Below are 20,291 nucleotides of genomic sequence, written 5' to 3' on the forward strand. Positions count from 1 at the left end.
CACTTTGGCAAATTCCAGACACTGGGATTCAGGAGCACTGCTGCCTCTGAAAGCGGAGTCACTGGCGCCATCGACGAGTTTCACCTCTGATCCACTTTTAAAGCTATCTAGGCTGGCGCCCATTAGGGTCGGGAGATATATTCATATATCGTCCCTAACCGGTTTGAAGCTCATATCAGTTGCCCTTTTATAAAATGTGTTTTTTGGGGGTGGGGGAAAGCTATTGGGTTGTCATTTTTATTTTTATTATGTATTTTGTGGTTTGATATCTCGATTTTAGTCCGTGAACCGCCCTGAGACCCTCGGATATAGGGCGGTATATAAATAATAATAATAATAAGAAGAAAAGGACATGAACCACATGTCTGAAATAAAGTAAAATGATATAATGTAACACACATATATACACTGTAAAATTATGTAAAATGATAAGATATAATATAATACATACATATACACTGCAAAATAAAGTACAGTGGTACCTTGGGTTAAGAACTTAATTTGTTCTGGAGGTCCGTACTTAACCTGAAGCACCACTAATGTGACCTCCTGCTGCCACCGCGCAATTTCTGTTCTCATCCTGAAGCAAAGTTCTTAACCCGAGGTACTATTTCTGGGTTAGCAGAGTCTGTAACCTGAAGCGTCTGGAACCTGAAGCATATGTAAAATAAAATGATATGACACATATGCACTGTAAAATAAAGTACAGTAAAATAAAACAAAGACATATATACACTGTAAAATAAAATGATTAACACAACATACACACACATATATATACACTGTAAAATAAAATAAAACTATAATATAATACAATATGATATAATTATATTATATTATAAAATAATAAATATATATAGCACACATATATAAACTGTAAAATCAAATCAGGCAGTAATGTAATGTAATATAACACACAAATATACACAAATCCTTCCTTTCCCCCATTCAAAACCCAAGCAAATGCAACTGGCCAATCAGCGGCCGCGGCGCCTGGCCTCCCTCCCTCCCCCCCCCTCTCCACCCCCGGAAGTTCTGCAGGGGCCGCTCTGCCCCGCCACTTCCGCTCCCTCCCTCTCTCTCCTCTACCTCCGCCGTCGCGCGTCTTCGTCATCACTCCGCGCGCGGCGTCGACCAAGATGGCGGCGTCCATGTCGGCGGCGTCTCCGCTGCGCCTGCTGTGGCGCTGCCGGGGGCGGCTGTACCCGAGGCGGGCTCCGGCGGCGGCGGCGGCCCGACCCTGGGCGGCGGCGGGGTCCGGGCGGGCCTGGCTTCCCCCGCCGGGGGCGGCTCCGCGGCCTCCTCCCCAGCGGCTGCTGTCCTTCCTGCGAGGCCCCTCGGACGGCTCTCCCTCCTCCTCGGACGGCGGCCTGGAAGGCGGCGAAGGCGGCGAGGGAGGAGGCGGAGGAGGAGGAGGCGGCCTCCCCGGGGACGGCGGCTCGGGCGCGGAGTCGGGCGGCGGGCCGGTGACGGCGCTGGCGCCCCTCATGGTCCCCGAGAGGGTCCCGCACGTGCCGCTCATCGCCGTCGCCCGGAACCCCGTCTTCCCCCGGTTCATCAAGATCATCGAGGTAGGAAGAAAATACTTTTTCGGCAGGGGGGGGGGCCGGGCTGGATTTGGGGGGGGGGGAATGAACGGATTCCTATGCCCCACAAATACCCCAGAGGTACATTTGAAATAAAAGGACACATTCTGCTCCACTGTCCCTCAGACCTTGTGGGGGAACGAATTATATTTTGAATTATTATTATTATTATTATTATTGCGGGAGGCAGTGAAAGACAGGAGTGCCTGGCGTGCTCTGGTCCAGGGGGTCACAAAGAGTCGGACACAACTAAACAACAACAACAACAATAATAATAATGAACGGATTCCTATGCCCCACAAATCACCCAGAGATGCATTTTCAATAAAAGGGCGTATTCTACTCTATAGGCTATTATTAAAATGAGGCTGCATTTTAAATAGTATTTTAAATTGCTTCCCCCCCTATTATGTTTTTATTGTAATTTTACTGGTGTTAGCCGCCCTGAGCCTGGCTCTGGCCGAGGAGGGCGGGGTATAAATAGGTTTTTGTATTTTAATCTTGGTCTTGGTCTTGGTCAGGGTGGCTGTTTTGGAATCTGCTGGATTGCTTGCTTCTGTCGACAGGTGTCTTTTGGTACTGTAACGAGCTGGGATTACAGGAAAGATCTCCCCCTTACAGCAAGTGCTTCCAATCTCAGCTCGTTACCTACAGTGAAGATACCAGGCTGGTTGAGAGGGGGTCAAATACTTCTTTCACTCATTAGAATTCCTGTTGTTTTTCTGTCTCTCACAGAAACCCAGAAGACAAAAGTCAGATGGATGTGCATTATAATGAGTGAAATAAGTAATTGATGTGGTTTCTTCATTGTATGTAATGAGTTGAGATTAGAAGCACCTGCTGCCTGTAATCCCAGCCTTTTGTAATAATGGTCATTATGCCTTACTCAGTTGAATTTTCTGGGTAGCCTGGCCATTCCTTGGAGATGGTAAATCGTTCCTGAATCTCTTGCGTATCTTGGTAGTTTGCTCAGCTGAACAGATACTTGCCAGGCGGTATTTGAAAAAGGAGAGGTAAGCCCCTACAGTCCAAATGGAAATACAATTATTGTTCCCATTTCCTTCCTCCTTGCAGAGAAATATTTGAGGTCAATTTGGGAGAGTCCAAATAGCTTCAGGATTGCTCTCCTGGTTTATATACTTATGTATGTGTTTGCCTGGTACATTTATGAACATTTCATTCTACATTTGAGACCTTAGAATTCTTATAACGGGGGGGGGCTGCAAACAAACAATATTATTTTATTATTATAGTTATTATTATAATTGTTATATTATTGTTAATGTTATCTTCCTGCTCTGGTGTGGGAGAAAGGAGGAGAGGCCACAAACACAATTCCAATCCCTGGAATTTTAGGATGTGACTCATAAACTGGCCATCTGCTGAGATTTCATTGCGTTTCATCATCTCCTCCTTTGCCGCTCATTTCAAGAAAATAGAAGCGCAGCTCCTTTGCTTCGAACTCTCAGCTGTTCTTTCGCTGTGGTTCCATCTGAATGGCCTTTTGGATCCTTCCCAATTCTGCTATTGTGTGATGCCGTGATTTGCTGGCAGGGACGGCGCTTTTGGCCTTGGTGTTGTCCAGAACTCAAATTAGACATGCTGTCCTTTGAATTGCTTTTCCCCTTGAGAGGCCCAGCGCTTGCCAAGGCCACTTTTTCAAGGATTTGTTTGGTAGACAGACTGGGGGGAGAGAGGTGGGGGCTGCTCTTGTTTGGGCAGAAGCCGCAGTTCAGCATCTCTGGTTTCCTTGGACTGTGATAGATGTGACATCTCACATTTTATAAATGCTGGTATGGAAGGGCAGAACAGAGAGATGTTCCTCACAGGCCTTGTACAACCTTCCTGCAGCCATCGTTCATCTGATTTCTCCTCAAAATGCAAGGAGCAAGCCTTAATTCTAGTCAGGGTGTTTATAAAAATCAATGATTTTTTAAAAAATCAGTTTAGTTTTTTTAAATCGGACTTTTAAAATTTAAATCGAATTTTTAAAAATTTAAATCAAATTTATAAAATAGTCCAAAGGCTATTATCAGGAAATAAGGATTTGTTTTAAGTTTTTCATGTGTGCTAAAACTCAGTCTAAGGTGGGGTTTTTTTTAAAAAAAAAAAGTTTAACCACATTGTGACCCATTGTGACGGTTTATAGCTTTTAGCAATAAAGATTTCATTCATTCATTGGGGCTGACTCCCTAGCAAATGGGCTTTGTTCCAAGAAAAGCTGCAACTTGGAGCTCAATGCTCCCCTCTTTGCCAGACTCTCTCTCCTAAGCCTTAATTGACTGACACGCGTCCTTGCCGTGGCTTTTGACACTTGAGGTGTGTATTTTAGGACCCACCTTCCTCCTGTGACTGCAAGGTGTTTTAAACTGTTCTTAGTGTTGCATTTTAATTGATGTAACCGCTCCAGAACCTTAGGGTGAAGGGTTGGTAATTCATTAATAATGTCAATAATAATCTTTTAGGTGAAAAACAAGAAGTTGGTTGAGTTGCTGCGGAGGAAAGTCAGCCTTGCCCAACCGTACGCTGGCGTCTTCCTCAAAAAGGACGACAGGTGAGCCCAGAGCTTTTGCCCCAGTCATTCCTGGGGTCCCTCTCAAGAAACGCCACCCATATATTGTACTCCAAAGGCCAAGTGCAGTTTTAAATCTCTCCCTCCGCATTGAATGTCCTGCCTTTCTTCAGTTAAGGGTTTGGGGTCTGCAGCTCGGGAGCGGATCACTTGCTTTGCATGCAGAAGGTCCTGAAACCCTGGAGAGCCACTGTTTCCCCCCCCCCCCATAAAATAAATCCCTCTCTGCCTGCCATTCTGAACACCTGCTTGGATCTCCAGCAACGAGTCGGACGTGGTGGAGACCCTGGATGAGATCTACCAGATGGGAACCTTTGTGCAGATTCACGAGATGCAGGACCTTGGCGACCGGCTGAGGATGATCGTCATGGGGCACCGGAGGTAAAGCCCCCCCCCCTTGCAGCCCTCTCTTCTCCTTCCTCACTGGCCTCCCCACCGGCGAAGGGGGGGGCCGTGGAAGGAAGCAGGAAATGAGAAAGATGCAGACTGGATGACGAGCGCTTGCGATTGGGGAGTGATAGCTTTGCTCCATTCGGCCCTTTCTCCTCCTCCTCCTCCTCCTCCTCCTCCTCCTCCTCCTCCTCTTTTCTTCCTTCTCCTCCTCCTTCTTCTTTCGCTCGTAGCCAAGTAAGATTGTCTTCCATGAACACTGTTTTAACAGTTGAGTCTGTGACTGTGGAGGCCAATTCTGGATCCCCACGTCCTTCCACAGTGGAGACATTGGTTTCCAGGCGGGAGTTGATCCCGGTGAGGGTTTGTCAAGCGTGCCTTCCTCTTAGCACATTTCTCCCTTGCGTCCTGAGTTTGAGTGTCTTCAAAGTCCATGACATCTTTGGGAAAGGCTGTTCTCCAACTGGAGCGCTCGCAGGCCAGTGTTTCCCAGTTGTCTGAGTTTATACTACATTTTTAACATTTTGCCTACAGGCAGCCTTTGAACCTCTTTTGCTGACCACCAAGATTACTCATTCCATTTTCAAGTTCGGAATAGAGTAGTTGCTTTGGAAGACGATAACCAGGCTTCAGCACATGACCAGTCCAACAAAGTTGATGTTGAAGATTCATCGCTTTAACACGGGTGATCTTTGCTTCTTCCAGTAAACTGGCATTAGTTCATCTGTGTAAAACTTTTCGGACATCTAATTCTCTCCTCCTAAGAACCCTGCGAGGCGAGTTAGGCGGAGACAGGCAGTAATTTGCCCCAAGGCAAATCCCCTCCCCCAGCCGTGCCACGGTATTTTATTTGTATTGTGCAATTTTTCAGTTCTGTGACTGTCTTTTTTCTATTGGACCTCCATGCCCAGGCTGAACAATGGGGGTGGAGACGCTCCTTCAGGCATACAGGACTTTAAAAATCAGCACCAACACTTTGACTTGTGCTCAGACACATGCCTGGAGACTGTGTGTGTGTGTGTGTGTGTGTGTGTGTGTGTATGAATGAATGAGAGAGAATGGGGATCCCTTTACTGACCCCATCTCCCCCCTCTGGTCCTGCAGGATCCGGATCAACAAGCAGCTGGAGGTGGACCCCGAAGAGGCGGCTGAGGAGAGCAAGCCAAAGACCCGCCGGAAGCAGAAGCGGTCGAAGAGGGAGGCAGGCGAGGTGGCGGAGGCCGTGGGGGACATGGTGCTGGAGCCCGTGGAAGCCTCCCCAGGGGAGGTCCTCATGGTGGAAGTGGACAACGTGGCCCACGAGGAATTCCAGGTCACGGAAGAGGTCAAGGTGAGTGATCTGTCTGAGAGTCGCCCACCAGGAGTTGGCAAGGCGACAAAGGTCACGCTGCTATTCCTGGGCGGGGGCCGAGAGGTGCCAGGGCTGCCTGGTGAGTGGAAATGGAGGTTCGTTCCTCGGGGGTGTCCCTCTCCCTTCCCACCCTCCAACCGCCCCTCTCGCTGTCTTCCTTCGCAGGCCCTGACGGCCGAAATCGTCAAGACCATCCGGGACATCATTGCACTGAACCCGCTGTACAGGTGGGTTCGGAGAAGCCTTTGGCGATGCCCTCTTTGCCCCCCCAGTCCTGCCTCACCCGTCACATGCCCCCCTCCCCAGGAAGTGGCTGTACAGACCCTTCATGCAACCCCCCATTTGAAGGAGCTGCCTTGGAAAGCCAACCACAAACTGAATAGCAAGCTTCTCCCAGTCTTATTCTCCCTTGGAACCATTTTCAACTGTCGAACGGTCTGTAAACATTCAGATTCCTAAGGATATACATTTTTTTTTTTTTTGCATTTTTCTTGCTGGAACCATCTCACTTCTTTCAGAACTGTGTATTTTTTTTACCATTGCCACACGCCCTGGGGCAGAGGGTGGGTGAGGGATTTAGGAATGGAACAAATGAGTGTTGGTTTCGTATATGGAGTTCAATTACCTGGTCAGCCTTAGCAGGTCAATATGCAAACTTAATCCGTTCCGGAAGTCTGTTTCAAAACCAAAGTGATATTTAGAGCTTTGCTTTTTGCTATTTTTTTGTGTTTTTGTTGTGTGGCTTTTCCTTTTTTTCTTATTGTGACTTGTTCTTCATTTTATGGGACTGACTTGTGACTCCATTTTTGTGACTTGTTTTTTGTGACTGCGGAACCCAGTTCAGCTACTAATTGATTGATTGTGTGGATAAAAGCCCCCCCTCCAAACAATGACCATCATCAGTCTATGTAAGAAAAAAAACAATAATTTTAATTTCTATCATTCTACAATGCCGCCTTATTTGTTTTATAGTACAGTACATTGATTCTTGCTTTCGTTTTATGGATCAATGGTCTTGTTAGATAGTAAAATCCATGTTCAATTGCTGTCAGGGCTTGTCTTTAAAAGTCTGAAATGGATTAATCCATTTTGCATTCCTTTCTATGGGAAAGCGCTCCTTGGTTTTGGAACAGACTTCCGGAACGGATTAAGTTCGAGAACCATGGTACCACTGTAAAGTTACTTTGAACATTTTTTTCCACTTCATTATATATCATTTCCCAGAATTCCTTTATCATTTTGCAATTGCACCACATACGACGAAAGGTTCCCTCGTACTAAACATCTCAGTCGAACCCAGAAGCTGCCCATGCGCGGAAAGAAGCCAGTCTTTTTTCTGGGAACGAAGGACTCTGGCGGGAAAGAGGCAGTCCTGCTCTTCTGACTTGCGGTTTTGTCCCGTCCTCGCAGGGAGTCTGTTCTTCAGATGATGCAGGCAGGGCAGAGGGTGGTCGACAACCCCATCTACCTGAGCGACATGGGGGCCGCGCTGACGGGGGCCGAGTCCCACGAGCTGCAGGACATCCTGGAAGAGACAAATGTAAGTGGGGAGGGACAAGGTCCCATCGCCCCTGGGAAAGTCTCTATTCTCTGCGGCGGTGGGCTGTTGGGTGAGCGATTTTCAGCATCCCCCCCCCCCCCCGAAAAAGCTGAACAACTCTTGCCACTCCTCCCAACAGAAGCTTAACAATTCTGGGCAGTCCTCTTCTCAAAAAGCCCAACAGCTCTGGGCAGTGACAGTGGGTGGATCACTACCCGTTTTATTATCCTGGGAGTCGATTGCAGTCCCTAGAGAGCTGGACGTTCCTGCTCTAGGTGAACCTGCCGGGTGCTGAGGGCCTCGGCTGAGCACCTTTCCTCTGTAATTTCCAAGGCAACATGATGACCAAGTACAACAATGCAATATCAATATAAACTCTTTATATAATCTATACGGAACATTGAACAATATGAAAAAGCAAATAAGCAGAATCTCATAAATCTCTGAAAGTAAGTCTTATCAGTCTCTGAAAGTCTTTGTAGACTGTGCAAGTCTCTGAAAGAAGCAGTGGGTCAGATTCTTATCTGGTGAAAACAAGCCGTAAAGCTTTGTTTTATGATGTCCGTCGCTGCTGAAGTGGTCCGCAAACAGACGTAGTGAACAGTGATTCCAGATATGGCCACTGTTTCCGGATATACCCACAGCAGAAGGATACAGGCATGCTTCATAAACTGCAAATGAACTATTGAAACGATGACCTGCATGTACTATATTGACAATTCTGTATGAAATACAAAATAAAACCAAAAGTGGCGCCTCCAAACTGGCATTATGAATGCGTGACCGTAGGCAGTTTGGATTTATTATTCACGGTATTGTGGGTGAATCAGAAAGCCATAAGTATTAGACAAGATTATGAAAGATGCTTACGACAGCAAGAATCTCGGTTTATCTCTATGTTCCAAACCATTAATCCAGAAGGACTTAATTCTGAATTGGATCTCAGTTGTTTTATTTGATTCTTTACATTCTGGCTGTTAAACTGTGCTGTATCTTTAAGCTCAATCTCCTGGTGATGAGTCCCAGCTGGGGTTGGCTTTTTAGGTTTCTGGCAACATGCAGTCAGTAGCAGTCGTTACAGAACTTTATGACCACTGCTCCGTAGATATTGTTGTTATACAATCCCATTCGCCATGTAGATGGGGTATGTACTTTTGGTTTTATTTATATTGATATTATAGATTATATAAAGAGTTTATATTGATACTGCATTGTTGTACTTGGATATTGTGTTGCCTTGGAAATTACTGATAATTGTTTGCAACACAGGGGTTTAGTTGTTTGGTTACTTCTGTCGCACCTTTCCTCTGTGGCAGCCACATCAGGGGATTTGGGGGGGGGTGTTGCTAAAAACCGCTTCAGTACTCCCCCCCCCTTAATATTTTTCCAGGCGGGAAATATTTCGAGGCAGGTGTTTGGAAACTTAGGTGCAGGCGATGCTGGCCACTTGGGCTGTTGTTTTAATTCCTGGCTCCAGATGTGCAGCACTATTGTTTTGCAAAGATAATTAATTTCATATAAAGCAGAGGACTGCTATAACAAGGATCCGGATGTGTTTGTGATTCATTCAAACTATTGTTTTTTTAACTAGTAAGGATTTCATTTTATAATGATGTGTTTAAAATGTCGGGCGCCTCCTTGAACTTTGGGAGAAAGGCGGGCTAGAAATATCTGAATCAAGGATTCTTGGACATGACTCGCCTTCCCCTGAACCCCAAGGCTCTCTGGCCCCCCGAAAAGACACACATGGGAATTTCTTTCCTTTCCTCCTAGATTCCCAAGCGCCTCTACAAAGCCCTCTCTCTGCTGAAGAAAGAGTATGAACTCAGCAAACTCCAGCAACGTCTTGGGCGGGAGGTGAGCAGGTCTCCTTGGAGGTATTTTGTGGCAGAACAAGGCAATAATAATAATGATGATGATATAATATAATATAATAATAATCATTTATTATTTCTACCCTGCCCATCTGAATGGGTTTCCCCAGCCACTCTGGGCAGCTCCCAACAAAAGATTAAAAATACATTAAAACATCAGTCATTAAAAATGTCCCTAAACAGGGAACATTTTCCAGATGTCTTCTAAAAGTCAGATAGTTGTTTCTCTCCTTGACATCTGACGGGAGGGTGTTCCACAGGGCAGGCGCCACCACCGAGAAGGCCCTCTGCCTGGTTCTCTGCAACCTCACTTCTCGCAGGGAGGGAACCGTCAGAAGGCTCTTGGGAGAGAGAGACTGGTGACTGGGGTGGAGACACTCCTTCAGGGATACTGGGCTGTTTGGGGCTTTCAAGGTCAGCACCAACTCTTTGAATTGTGCCTGGAAACGTCCTGGGAGCCAATGTAGGTCTTTCAGGACCAGTGTAACATGGTCTCTACTCCCAGTCCCCAGTCTGGCTGCCGCATTCTGGATTAGTTGTAGTTTCCGGGTCACCTTCCAAGGTAGCCCCACGGAGTGCACATGGCAGTAGTCCAAGCAGGAGATAACCAGAGCATGCACCACTCTGGCCAGACAGTCTGCGGGCAGGGAGGGTCTCATCCTGCGTCCCAGATGGAGCTGCCCTGGACACAGAACTGACCTGTGCCTCCATGGACAGCTGGGAGTCCAAAATGCCTCCCAGGCTGCGCACCCGGTCCTTCAGGGGCCCAGTTGCCCCATTCAGGACAGGGCGGCCTGCTCCCACCCACGCCCCTCCGCCGTCTCCCCTGTCTCCCCTCCGTCAGGTGGAGGAGAAGATCAAGCAGACGCACCGCAAGTACCTCTTGCATGAGCAGCTCAAGATCATCAAGAAGGAGCTGGGCTTGGAGAAGGAGGACAAGGACGCCATCGAGGAGAAGTTCCGGGAGCGGCTGAAGGACCTGGTGGTCCCCCAGCACGTCATGGAGGTCATTGACGAGGAGCTGAACAAGCTGGGGCTGCTGGACAACCACTCCTCCGAGTTCAAGTGAGTCGGGCGGGGGAGCGAGCCGGAACCCAGCGGCATCGGGGGGGCGGGGGGGGACTTCCTGTTGTGACGCGGCCGCCTCTCCCCCCAGTGTCACTCGCAACTACCTGGACTGGCTGACCTCCATCCCATGGGGAAAATGCAGCGAGGAGAACCTGGAGCTTGCCAGAGCCCAGGCCGTCCTGGAAGAGGACCACTACGGCATGGAGGATGTCAAGAAGAGGGTTCTGGTAATAAGAATAATAATAATGAATAATAATAATTTCTTATTTATACCCCGCCCATCGGGCTGAGTTTCCCCAGCCACTCTGGGCGGCTCCCAATCAAGTATTAAAAACAATACAGCGTTAAATGTTAAAAACTTAACAGAGCTGCCTTCAGATGTCTTTTGAAGATAGGATAGCTACTTATTTCCTTCACATCTGAGGGGAGGGCGTTCCACAGGGCGGGCGCCACCACCGAGAAGGCCCCCTGCCTGGTTCCCTGTAACCTCACTTCTCGCAATGAGGGAACCGCCAGAAGGCCCTCGGCGCTGGATCTCAGCATCCGGGCTGAATGATGGGGGTGGAGATGCTCCTTCAGGCATACTGGGCCATTTAGGGCTTTCAAGGTCAGCACCAACACTTTGAATTGTGCTCGGAAACATACTGGGAGCCAAAGCAGGTCTTTCAGGACCGGTGTTGTGTGGTCCCGGCGGCCGCTCCCAGTCACCAGTCTGGCTGCCACATTCTGGATTAATTGCAGTTTCCGGGTCACCTTCAAAGGTAGCCCCACATAGAGCGCATTGCAGAGCATGCACCACTCTGGCCAGACAGTCTGCGGACAGAGAGGGTCTCAGCCTGATTGCCAGATGGAGCTGGGCACACTCTGCGGGGCGGAAACACAGGCCATGTTTTCCCCAAGCACTGAACTGCGGTTAGGTATGAACCATGGTTGGCTCCCTTTCTTTTTTTTAAGAGCGATAGACAGAAGGCATGTACAAAAACTCGCAACTCGTGAACAGATGGGGTATTAGCGTATTATTATTATTATTTGAATTTATATGCCATACTATACCCAGAGCTCTCTAGGGTGTTTCCCAGAACAAGCAGAACGTAGACAAACTTTTAATGATATTTGGAATTCGTTTCTACAAACACTTGTTTTAGGTTAAATATAGGGCATCTACAATAGCAAAAAAATTCCTTCCAGTAGCACCTTAAAGACCAACTAAGTCAGTTCTTGGTATGAGCTTTCGTGTGCATGAACACAAAAACTTTTTGTTTTGACTATGGCAGACCAACACGGCTACCTATCTACAAAAGCAAAGTTCTGGGTTTTTAAAATTGTATTGTACATGGGTAGTATCCACCCCCCTTTTCCACATCTTATTTTACCTTGTGCAGTTACAATTATATATACACACAAATACATATTTATATGTTTTTATTTTCTGTTAAAGCATATTAATAATTGAAAACTAATAAGTATATAACAACAGCGGGAAATAAACTTGTTTTCTTCACTGTCTTTCTGTCCCCCCCCTCCGCTGCCCAGGAATTCATCGCGGTCAGCCAGCTGCGAGGCTCCACTCAGGGCAAGATCCTCTGCTTCTTTGGCCCCCCCGGCGTGGGCAAGACCAGCATCGCCCGCTCCATCGCCCGGGCCTTGAACCGCGAGTATTTCCGCTTCAGCGTCGGAGGGATGACGGACGTGGCCGAGATCAAAGGGCACAGGTGGGGGGGGGGCCGTTGGCCGCAGCCGCTTTAGTTGGGGGCCGGACTGGATGATGCCCTGGGGCTCCCTGGCTCCAACTCTGCGCTTTTGTGCTTCTCACGCAGGCGGACGTACGTGGGGGCCATGCCAGGAAAGATCATCCAGTGCCTGAAGAAGACCAAGACGGAAAACCCCCTCATTCTGATCGACGAGGTAACGGGGTCTTGCTCATTGATCGATTTGTCAGGAGGTTTTTAATGAATGATTTTTGTGTGTGTAATTTGGATTGTTTGTTGGAAGCCGCCCAGAGTGGCTGGTGAAACCCAGACAGATGGGCGGGGTATAAATAATAAATTATTATTATTATAATTTGTATGCCGCCCCCATTGTTCAGCCCGGACACCGGGGTCCTCCTCCTGAGGGCCTTCTGGCAGTTCCCTCCGTGTGAGAATTGAGGTTACAGGGAAGCAGGCAGAGGGCCTTCCCGGTGGTGGCGCCCGCCCTGTGGAACGCCCTCCCGTCAGATGCCAAGGAAATACAGTGGTGCCCCGCAAGACGAATGCCTCGCTAAACGAAAAACCCGCAAGACGAAAGGGTTTTCCGATTTTTTAGCGGCTTCGCAAGACGAATTTCCCTATGGGCTTGCTTCGCAAGACGAAAGCCCATAGGGAAATCTCTGGGGACAGCGGGGAAGCGCAGCACGCCTTCTCCTCTGTTCCCGGACCTGTCCTAAGGCTTGCGGTGGGAGGTCCGGGAACAGAGGGGAAGGTGCGCAGCGCTTCTCCTCTGTTCCCGGGGCTTGCGGTGGGAGGAAGGTTTTTCCTCCCCACCGCCAACATTCAGAACAGCATTCTGCATGTTGGCGGTGGGGAGGAAAGCCCTCCTCCCACCGCAAGCCTTCAGGACAGGTCCGGGAACAGAGGGGAAGGTGCGCAGCCTGCTGCCCTGCGCGAGGGGCGCTCTTAAGCAGAGCGCCCCTCGTGCGGGGCCGACATTCGCCGCTTGGAGAGCCCTGCGGGGAAGTCCTGCAGGGTTCCCCAAGCTGCGAATGTCTGCGCCGCGCGCTCTGCTTAAGAGCGCCCCTCGCGCGGGGCAGCAGGCTGCTATCCGCAGCTTGGAGAGCCCTCTGGACCTCTTCTGAAGGCGGGTGGGGGGCAAAAGTCTTTGTCCCCCCTGCCTGCCTTCCCGGGGGATTTTAAAATGCTGGCGGGCGGCAGCGCTGCCGCCCGCCAGCATTTTAAGATCGCCCCGGACAGCGGAGAAGTCTCCGCTGTCCCGGGAAGGGGGGGGGAAGCAAAGACTTTCGCCCCCCCCGCCGGCCTTCAGAAGAGGTTGGGGGACAGACTGTCCCCGGACCTGGTCTGAAGGCGGTTTCCATAGGAACGCATTGATTGATTTTCAGTGCATTCCTATGGGAAACCGTGCTTCGCAAGACGAAAAACTCGCAAGACGAAAAGACTTGCGGAACGAATTAATTTCGTCTTGCGAGGCACCACTGTAAACAACTAACTGACTTTTAGAAGACACCTGAAGGCAGCCCTGTTTAGGGAAGTTTTTAATGTCTGGTGTTTTATCGTGTTTTTAATATTCTGTTGGGAGCCGCCCAGAGTGGCTGGGGAAACCGAGTCAGGTGGGTGGGGTATAAATAAGAAATTATCATTATTCTCTTCTCCGGGCTCTAACTGATTGATTGATTTGTATTCCGCCCTATATCTGAGGGCAGCTCACAACATAACGTAACCCAAGTTACTTAATGGAAACAAGAACCACCGCAAAAAACCCCCACAAAACTCTACGCCCCCTCCCCACCAACACATTTTAAAGGGTATATATAGGATGCTAGTCGACTCAAGGCCTGCTTGAAGAGGAAGAGTTTTGCCTAGTGTAATGAAGGCGGCAGGCAAGCCTCCCTGGGGAGAGCGTTCCACAAATGCGGAGCCGCCATAGAAAAGGCTCTCGCATCCGTGCCCTTGGGGGCCCTCTCCTCCTCCCTGGCGCTGACACGGCTCCTGTGCCGCAGGTGGACAAGATTGGCAGGGGCTACCAAGGGGACCCTTCCTCCGCCCTCCTCGAGCTGCTGGACCCCGAGCAGAATGCCAACTTCCTAGACCACTACCTGGATGTCCCGGTCGACCTCTCCAAGGTACCTTCGCTCCCTCCCGCACGCTCGCTCTCTCTCTCTCTCTCGCGCCTGGGCTCCCTGGACCCTTGGCGGTGGGGGGGCCAGCAAGGTTAGTGGTTAGCGGGGAGGGAGCCCGGGATCCAGAAACTCCTTGGGGTTACTGATTCGCCATCACGAAGCTGGAGAACATCTGTGGTGAGGGGAGTTGGGGTGGACTGATCATATTTCTGTATGCTGCTTTTCGTCTTTTAAAAATGTTTTACCCAATTTCCAGAAATCCCACTACATTTTTTTTTTCAAAAATCCTTTAAATTACCGATTTCCCACCTTTCCCCCCGCAACATTTTTCTTAACCCTCCCCGCATTTGTCGCAGCCCATCTTCCCTCTTCTTACGTCAAAATCGTAACACCACCGTCTCTAAATTTTCCTGTTCCAGTCCTGCTCACAGATGCTTTATGTTGTATTTCTTCAAATAATCTGAATAATTTTTTCCCCAAAAAAGAGAGAGAAAATCGTCATTTGATTTTCTTATTTTGGCTCTCAGAGTTGACATAGTCCGTAATTTTGGTTCTCCATTCTTCTCTGGTTGCAACTTTTTTGTTTTTCCATTTCTGGAATACATACACTAGCAACCATATATATTTTTTGAATTTCTGTCCCTGTAATCTGTAGCAGAAAAGTTGTTAATTTTGGTGGGTTCACTATTTTTTTAATCTGTTCCTATATCGTTCCCCTAAACACCCTTCCTTTTCACACAACTCCTATCTCTGCCCCTTTTCCTGCACGTGAATCGCAAAGCGGCCAGGACTGAGCGCCATTCTCTGTGCCCGCAAGGCCAGAGTGGCTCTGGTCTGGCTTTGCTGGTCTGCCCAGGCCCAACCGCGCTCTCTGCCTCGTGTGCCCCCCAGGTGCTCTTCATTTGCACGGCCAACGTGACGGAGACAATCCCGGAGCCCCTGCGGGACAGGATGGAGATGATCAACATTTCGGGCTACGTGGCGCAGGAGAAGCTGGCCATCGCGGAGGTGAGCCTTGGGCCTGGCAGCCCCCTAGCGCCCCACCAGGGCTCGGTCTGCGCCTCTCAAACCCCCAAAGCCCCGGCCAAGCGGCAGGGGGATTCGAACCCTGGTCTCGCAGGGCCTCGTCTTGTCATTTGCTTAAAATGAATGAGCTTGGCTCTTGCGGAAAGGCAGTTTCGTCTGCAATGAGAACAAGGAGCGAAATGCCCTTTTTTAAAAGAGCAACAGACAGAAGATAGGTGTGTTTTTTTATTAAAATGAATGAGCCCAGCTCCTGCAGAAAGGCTGTTTCGTCTGCGATGAGCTTAGGGAGTGAAATGGCCTTTTTAGCGGGCGCCAGGCTTAAGTCCGCCTCTGGGTTTAGCTTTTTGCGAGACCCACAAAAGAGGGCGGGAGGTGAGCTGCTCTAAGAATTGGGCTTCTATAGAGAATTGGAAGGGACCCCCAGGGCCCATCTAGTCTAACCCCTGCAATGTAGGAATCTTCGGGGGGGGGGGGGGAGACGACAGCCCTAGAGTCTGGCCATTCAGCACTACTCACTCTGGGATAGAGGAAAAATGAGGTTTCATTGAGGACCAGATCCCCCAGGCGCTGTTTATATGATTGGGCGTTCCTTTATGACATAGACCATACTTTTCTGTGTAGAAGCCAAGTTATTTTTCTGATAAATCAATGTCAAAAATTTGTGGCTGTCTTATACATGGGTAGTGCAGAGGGCGGACAGGGGATTCTGTGAGTGGGAGATCGGCAGCGGCAAGCGACCGTTGACTTATGCAGTGTTGGGCAGTTGGGTGAGCAATTTTCTGCCTCCCCCCCCCAAAAAAGCTCCCAAACTGTGGGCAATCTCACCCCCATATTCTAAATTGAGTCCCCCAAAATAGGGGCCATCTTATACACAGTGGCGTGTTATACACGAAAAATACGATGTGTTATATAGGGTTTTGTGTCATTTGTGGGGGGGCCTGACCCCATCTCTCTTTCCCTCCCCCAGAGGTACCTGGTCCCCCAGGCCAGGGTCCTGTGCGGTCTGGATGAGGCCAAGACCAGCATCACGCCAGACGTCCTGACGGTCCTCATTAAGCAATACTGCCGGGAGAGCGGGGTGAGGAACTTGCAGAAGCAAGTGGAGAAGGTGAGAGAGGATCCCCCTCTTTGGTTGGTGGGGAAGGGGGGGGGAGAAATGGGGCATTGTGTTGCCCCTCACCCCCCAAAACAAGGGCTCCAACCCCCGTCCCATTTGCTCGCTCAGGTGCTGCGGAAATCGGCGTACAAGATTGTCAGCGGGGAGGCGGAGAAGGTGGAGGTGACGCCAGAAAATCTCCAGGATTTTGTTGGGAAGCCCATCTTCACGGTGGACCGGATGTACGACGTGACCCCCCCTGGGGTGGTGATGGGGCTGGCCTGGACCGCCATGGGTGAGACTCGGAAACGCCCTTTCTCTCTTTCTCTCTCTCTTTGGATAATAATGTTCATTAGTTTTCACTTACAATAATCCAATTATAGCCTCATCATATCAATGTCAATATTAAAATATAATCCCCACTACAGTGGTACCATGTTTGTTCCAAAACCAAGGCACACTTTCCCATAGAAAGGAACGCAAAATGAACATGGATTTAGCTATCTAATGAGACCACCGAGCCATAAAATTAAAGCAAGAATCAATGTACTGTACTATAAAATAAATAAGACAGTATTGTAGATGATAAAATGAAGATTAAGATTTTCTTAGCTGCACTGATGACGGTCATTGTTTGTATGGGGGGCTTTTATCCATTTCCGCAGTTGCATAATCAATCAATTAGTAGCTAAACTAGGTTCCACACAGTCACAAAAACAAATTAACTGGAAATGCCTCAAAAACAAAAACACAAAATAAAGAGCAAAAACCAAAGTGCCAAACTCATGGGTAGGCAAACTAAGGCCTGGGGGCCAATTGCCTTCTCAATCCGGCCTGCGGACAGTCCTGGAATCAGCGTGTTTTTACATGAGTAGAATGTGTGCTTTTATTTAAAACGCATCTCTGGGTTATTTGTGGGGCATAGGAATTTGTTCATATTTTTTCCCCAAAATATAAGTCCGGCCCCCCACAAGGTCTGAGGGACAGTGGACTGGCCCCCTGTTGAAAAAGGCTGCTGACCCCTGGCCAAACTTAATCCATTCCGAAAATCTGTTTGACTTCCAAAATGTTCAGAAACCGAGGCGTGGATTCTGATTGGTGCAGGCGCCCCAGAAATAATAGTCGACAGCCGCCTTGGACGTCCGGCTTCTGGAAAATGGAGCTCTTACTTCCAGATTTTTGGTCCCACTGTATTCCTAAAAGAGGTGGCGTTGTATCTTGGGGCGCTGGAGGTTTCAAGGTGCGACCTGCCCCTCTGGTTGGGCCCCAGCTCTCTCTTCTGGGTTTTTGGCGTTTGGGAACCAAGGTCCCCCTGAATGTCTCGCCCCCTTGCCCCCCCCCCCAGGTGGCTCCACCTTGTTTGTCGAGACCTCCCTCCGCCGCCCCAAGGACCGAGAGAGCAAGGAGGGCTCCCTGGAGGTGACGGGGCAGCTGGGCGACGTCATGAAGGAGAGCGCCAAGATCGCCTACACCTTCGCCCGGGCCTTCCTGATGGAGAAGGATCCTGACAACGACTTCCTGGTGACGTCCCACCTCCACCTGCACGTCCCAGAGGTAGGAACGAGGCAGGACGGGGTGCTGGGCAGGGTCCCCCTCTTCCTCCTTCTCCCACCCCAAACAAACAGTCACTAAGCTTTCTAGTCCTCACAAAGCACTTTTTGCTGGTGGCGCCGAGATGGTTGTTTTTTGCTCTCTCAAGCTTTTGAGTCAGGAAATTAATAAAAATAATTTATTATTTATACCCTACCCATCGGCCTGGGTTTCCCCAGCCACTCTGGGCGGCTTCCAACAAGAGATTAAAAATGCAATAAAACATCAGTCATTAAAAACTTCCCTAAACAGGGCATCTGCATTCGGATGTCTTCTAAAAGTCAGATAGTTGTTTATTTCCTTGACATCTGATGGGAGGGTGCCACCACCGAGAAGGCCCTCTGCCTGGTTCCCTGTAGGGAGGAAACTGCCAGGAGACCCTCGGGAGATGGACTCCAGTGTCTGGGGTGGAGATGCTCCTTCAGGTCTACTGGGCAGTTTAGGGCTTTCAAGGTCAGCACCAACACTTTGAATTGTGCTTGGAAATGTCCTGAGAGCCAATGTAGGTCTTTCAAGGCTGGTGTTATGTGGTCTCCACTCCCAGTCCCCAGTCCGGCTGCCGCATTTTGGATTAGTTGCAGTTTCCGGGTTACCTTCAAAGGGAGCCCCACAGAGAGCGCATAGCAGTAGTCCAAGTGGGAGATAACCAGAGCATGCACCATTCTTAGTTTGAAAGTGGCAAGATTCCCCCACCCTTTCCATCATTATTATTACTGGGTGGGAGTTCCTGGTCTCTGATCTGCGCAGACTGAGCCTTGCCTCTCCCTCTCTCTCTGTGTGTAGGGAGCCACCCCGAAGGACGGGCCCAGCGCCGGGTGCACGATCGTGACGGCCTTGCTGTCCCTGGCGATGGAGCAGCCCGCGAGGCAGAACGTGGCCATGACCGGAGAGGTGTCTCTGACAGGCAAGATCCTTCCCGTCGGAGGAATCAAGGAGAAGACCATTGCGGTAAGTCGGGGAACTGCAGAACTGCAGCAGGTCTTCCAGGCAGGGATTGGGGATTGATCCTGCTCACCAACTCTGCCAACCGTTCTCCACTCTGCGTACCTGTAGCATTTCTCTATTAGGCTACCATTTCTTATCCCAAAGAATGGTAGCGTTGGGAAGGGACTCCGAGGCTCATCCAGCCCAACCCTGCAATGCAGGAATCTTTTTGCCCAGCACGGGGCTCAAACCCACAGCCCCAAGTTTGAGAGTCTCAAGCTCCATACCAAATGAGCTATCCAATGCCCTTTTAAAATGTGTTTTTTTTGGGGGGGGGTTGTTTTTTTATTAGGCATTTTGTGGTTTTATATCTTGATTTTATTCTGTGAACCACCCTGAGACCTGCCCCGCCACGTTTATTAAATTAAAATGTGTGTTTTAACCTGGTTTTTAGCTTGTTGTCAATTTTGATTACTTTTCAGTGTGTTTAAAATACAGTGGTACCTTGGTTTACAAACAATCTGTTCTGGAATTCCATTCTTAAACCAAGGCGTGCTTTCCTATAGCAGTGAGGGACTCAATTTGCACTCAACAGGAAGCGGAACGTGTTCTGCTTCCAAGCCAAAGTTCACAAGGCATAAACGAAGCTGTTCTTAAACCAAGGTACCACTGTAGTTAACTTTCCTTGATTTTATTCTTTTGCAAACTGCTCTGAGTTTTTGGGTCATTGCTATTTCCTGCAACCAAGCGGTGTAAATGTTTTTTTGCTCAGTTCCCGTGTCTTTCTTCATGCCCTCCTAGGCCAAGCGAGCCGGGGTCTCCTGCATGATCCTGCCTCTGGAAAACAAGAAGGACTACTGCGACCTTGCGGACTTCATCACGGAAGGACTGGAAGCGCATTTCGTCGAGCACTACAAGGAGATCTTTGACATTGTTTTCCCAAAGTGCGATTCCCAGGGAGGAGCCTGAGTGTCTGGGCTTTCACTGCCTTTCTTCCTCCTCACGCCGCCGTGTCTGAGCTCCGGGTCCAAGAGATGGACTCAGCAGAGAGTGGGCCACCCTCCAATTATGCCTCCGTTGCCACAAGATGTGCTGCACACCAAATGATGTGAATTATGAACCAATTAAAAAGCCTTTGAGTGAAATTTCCAACGCAATGGGAAGTCCTGCGGAATGTGTTGAAACGGCGGCAGACGCAAGTGGGGAAGAGTTGCGCATCGCACGAAGACAGCCGCTAGAGAGAAGTTTGCAGGGTAAGGCTATGCAGCGGAACCTCGGTTGTCGAACGTGTTTGGAAGACTGTCTGGCAACCAAAAATTGGCGTCAACCGAGGTGCCATTGCCAGTTGGCAAAATGCGCCTCGGAAGCAGTCTGACTTCCAAAAGTGATTTGAAAACAGAACCAACTTGTTCAGCTTCCAAAGCATTCGACAACAGAGGTTC

General features: G+C 49.2%; 1 protein-coding gene across 1 annotated transcript; it reads left to right on the forward strand.

The window, feature by feature from the left end:
* The first annotated feature begins 1,144 nt into the window (after window positions 1-1,144).
* Window positions 1,145-20,006, forward strand: LONP1 (lon peptidase 1, mitochondrial). The gene is made up of 18 exons (XM_083720277.1): window positions 1,145-1,571; window positions 4,052-4,140; window positions 4,420-4,539; window positions 5,653-5,878; window positions 6,065-6,126; window positions 7,310-7,439; window positions 9,213-9,296; window positions 10,158-10,378; window positions 10,470-10,608; window positions 11,915-12,093; window positions 12,199-12,286; window positions 14,094-14,216; window positions 15,105-15,221; window positions 16,207-16,347; window positions 16,465-16,630; window positions 17,681-17,889; window positions 18,709-18,873; window positions 19,651-20,006. The coding sequence occupies exons 1-18, from the start codon at window positions 1,152-1,154 to the stop codon at window positions 19,816-19,818; spliced, it is 2,847 nt and encodes a 948-aa protein (XP_083576403.1). The 5' UTR covers window positions 1,145-1,151; the 3' UTR covers window positions 19,819-20,006.
* Window positions 20,007-20,291: the final 285 nt, after the last annotated feature.

Source organism: Podarcis gaigeae (genome assembly GCF_964106915.1).
Source record: "Podarcis gaigeae genome assembly, chromosome: 18".
In the NCBI taxonomy this organism is placed as follows: domain Eukaryota; kingdom Metazoa; phylum Chordata; class Lepidosauria; order Squamata; family Lacertidae; genus Podarcis; species Podarcis gaigeae.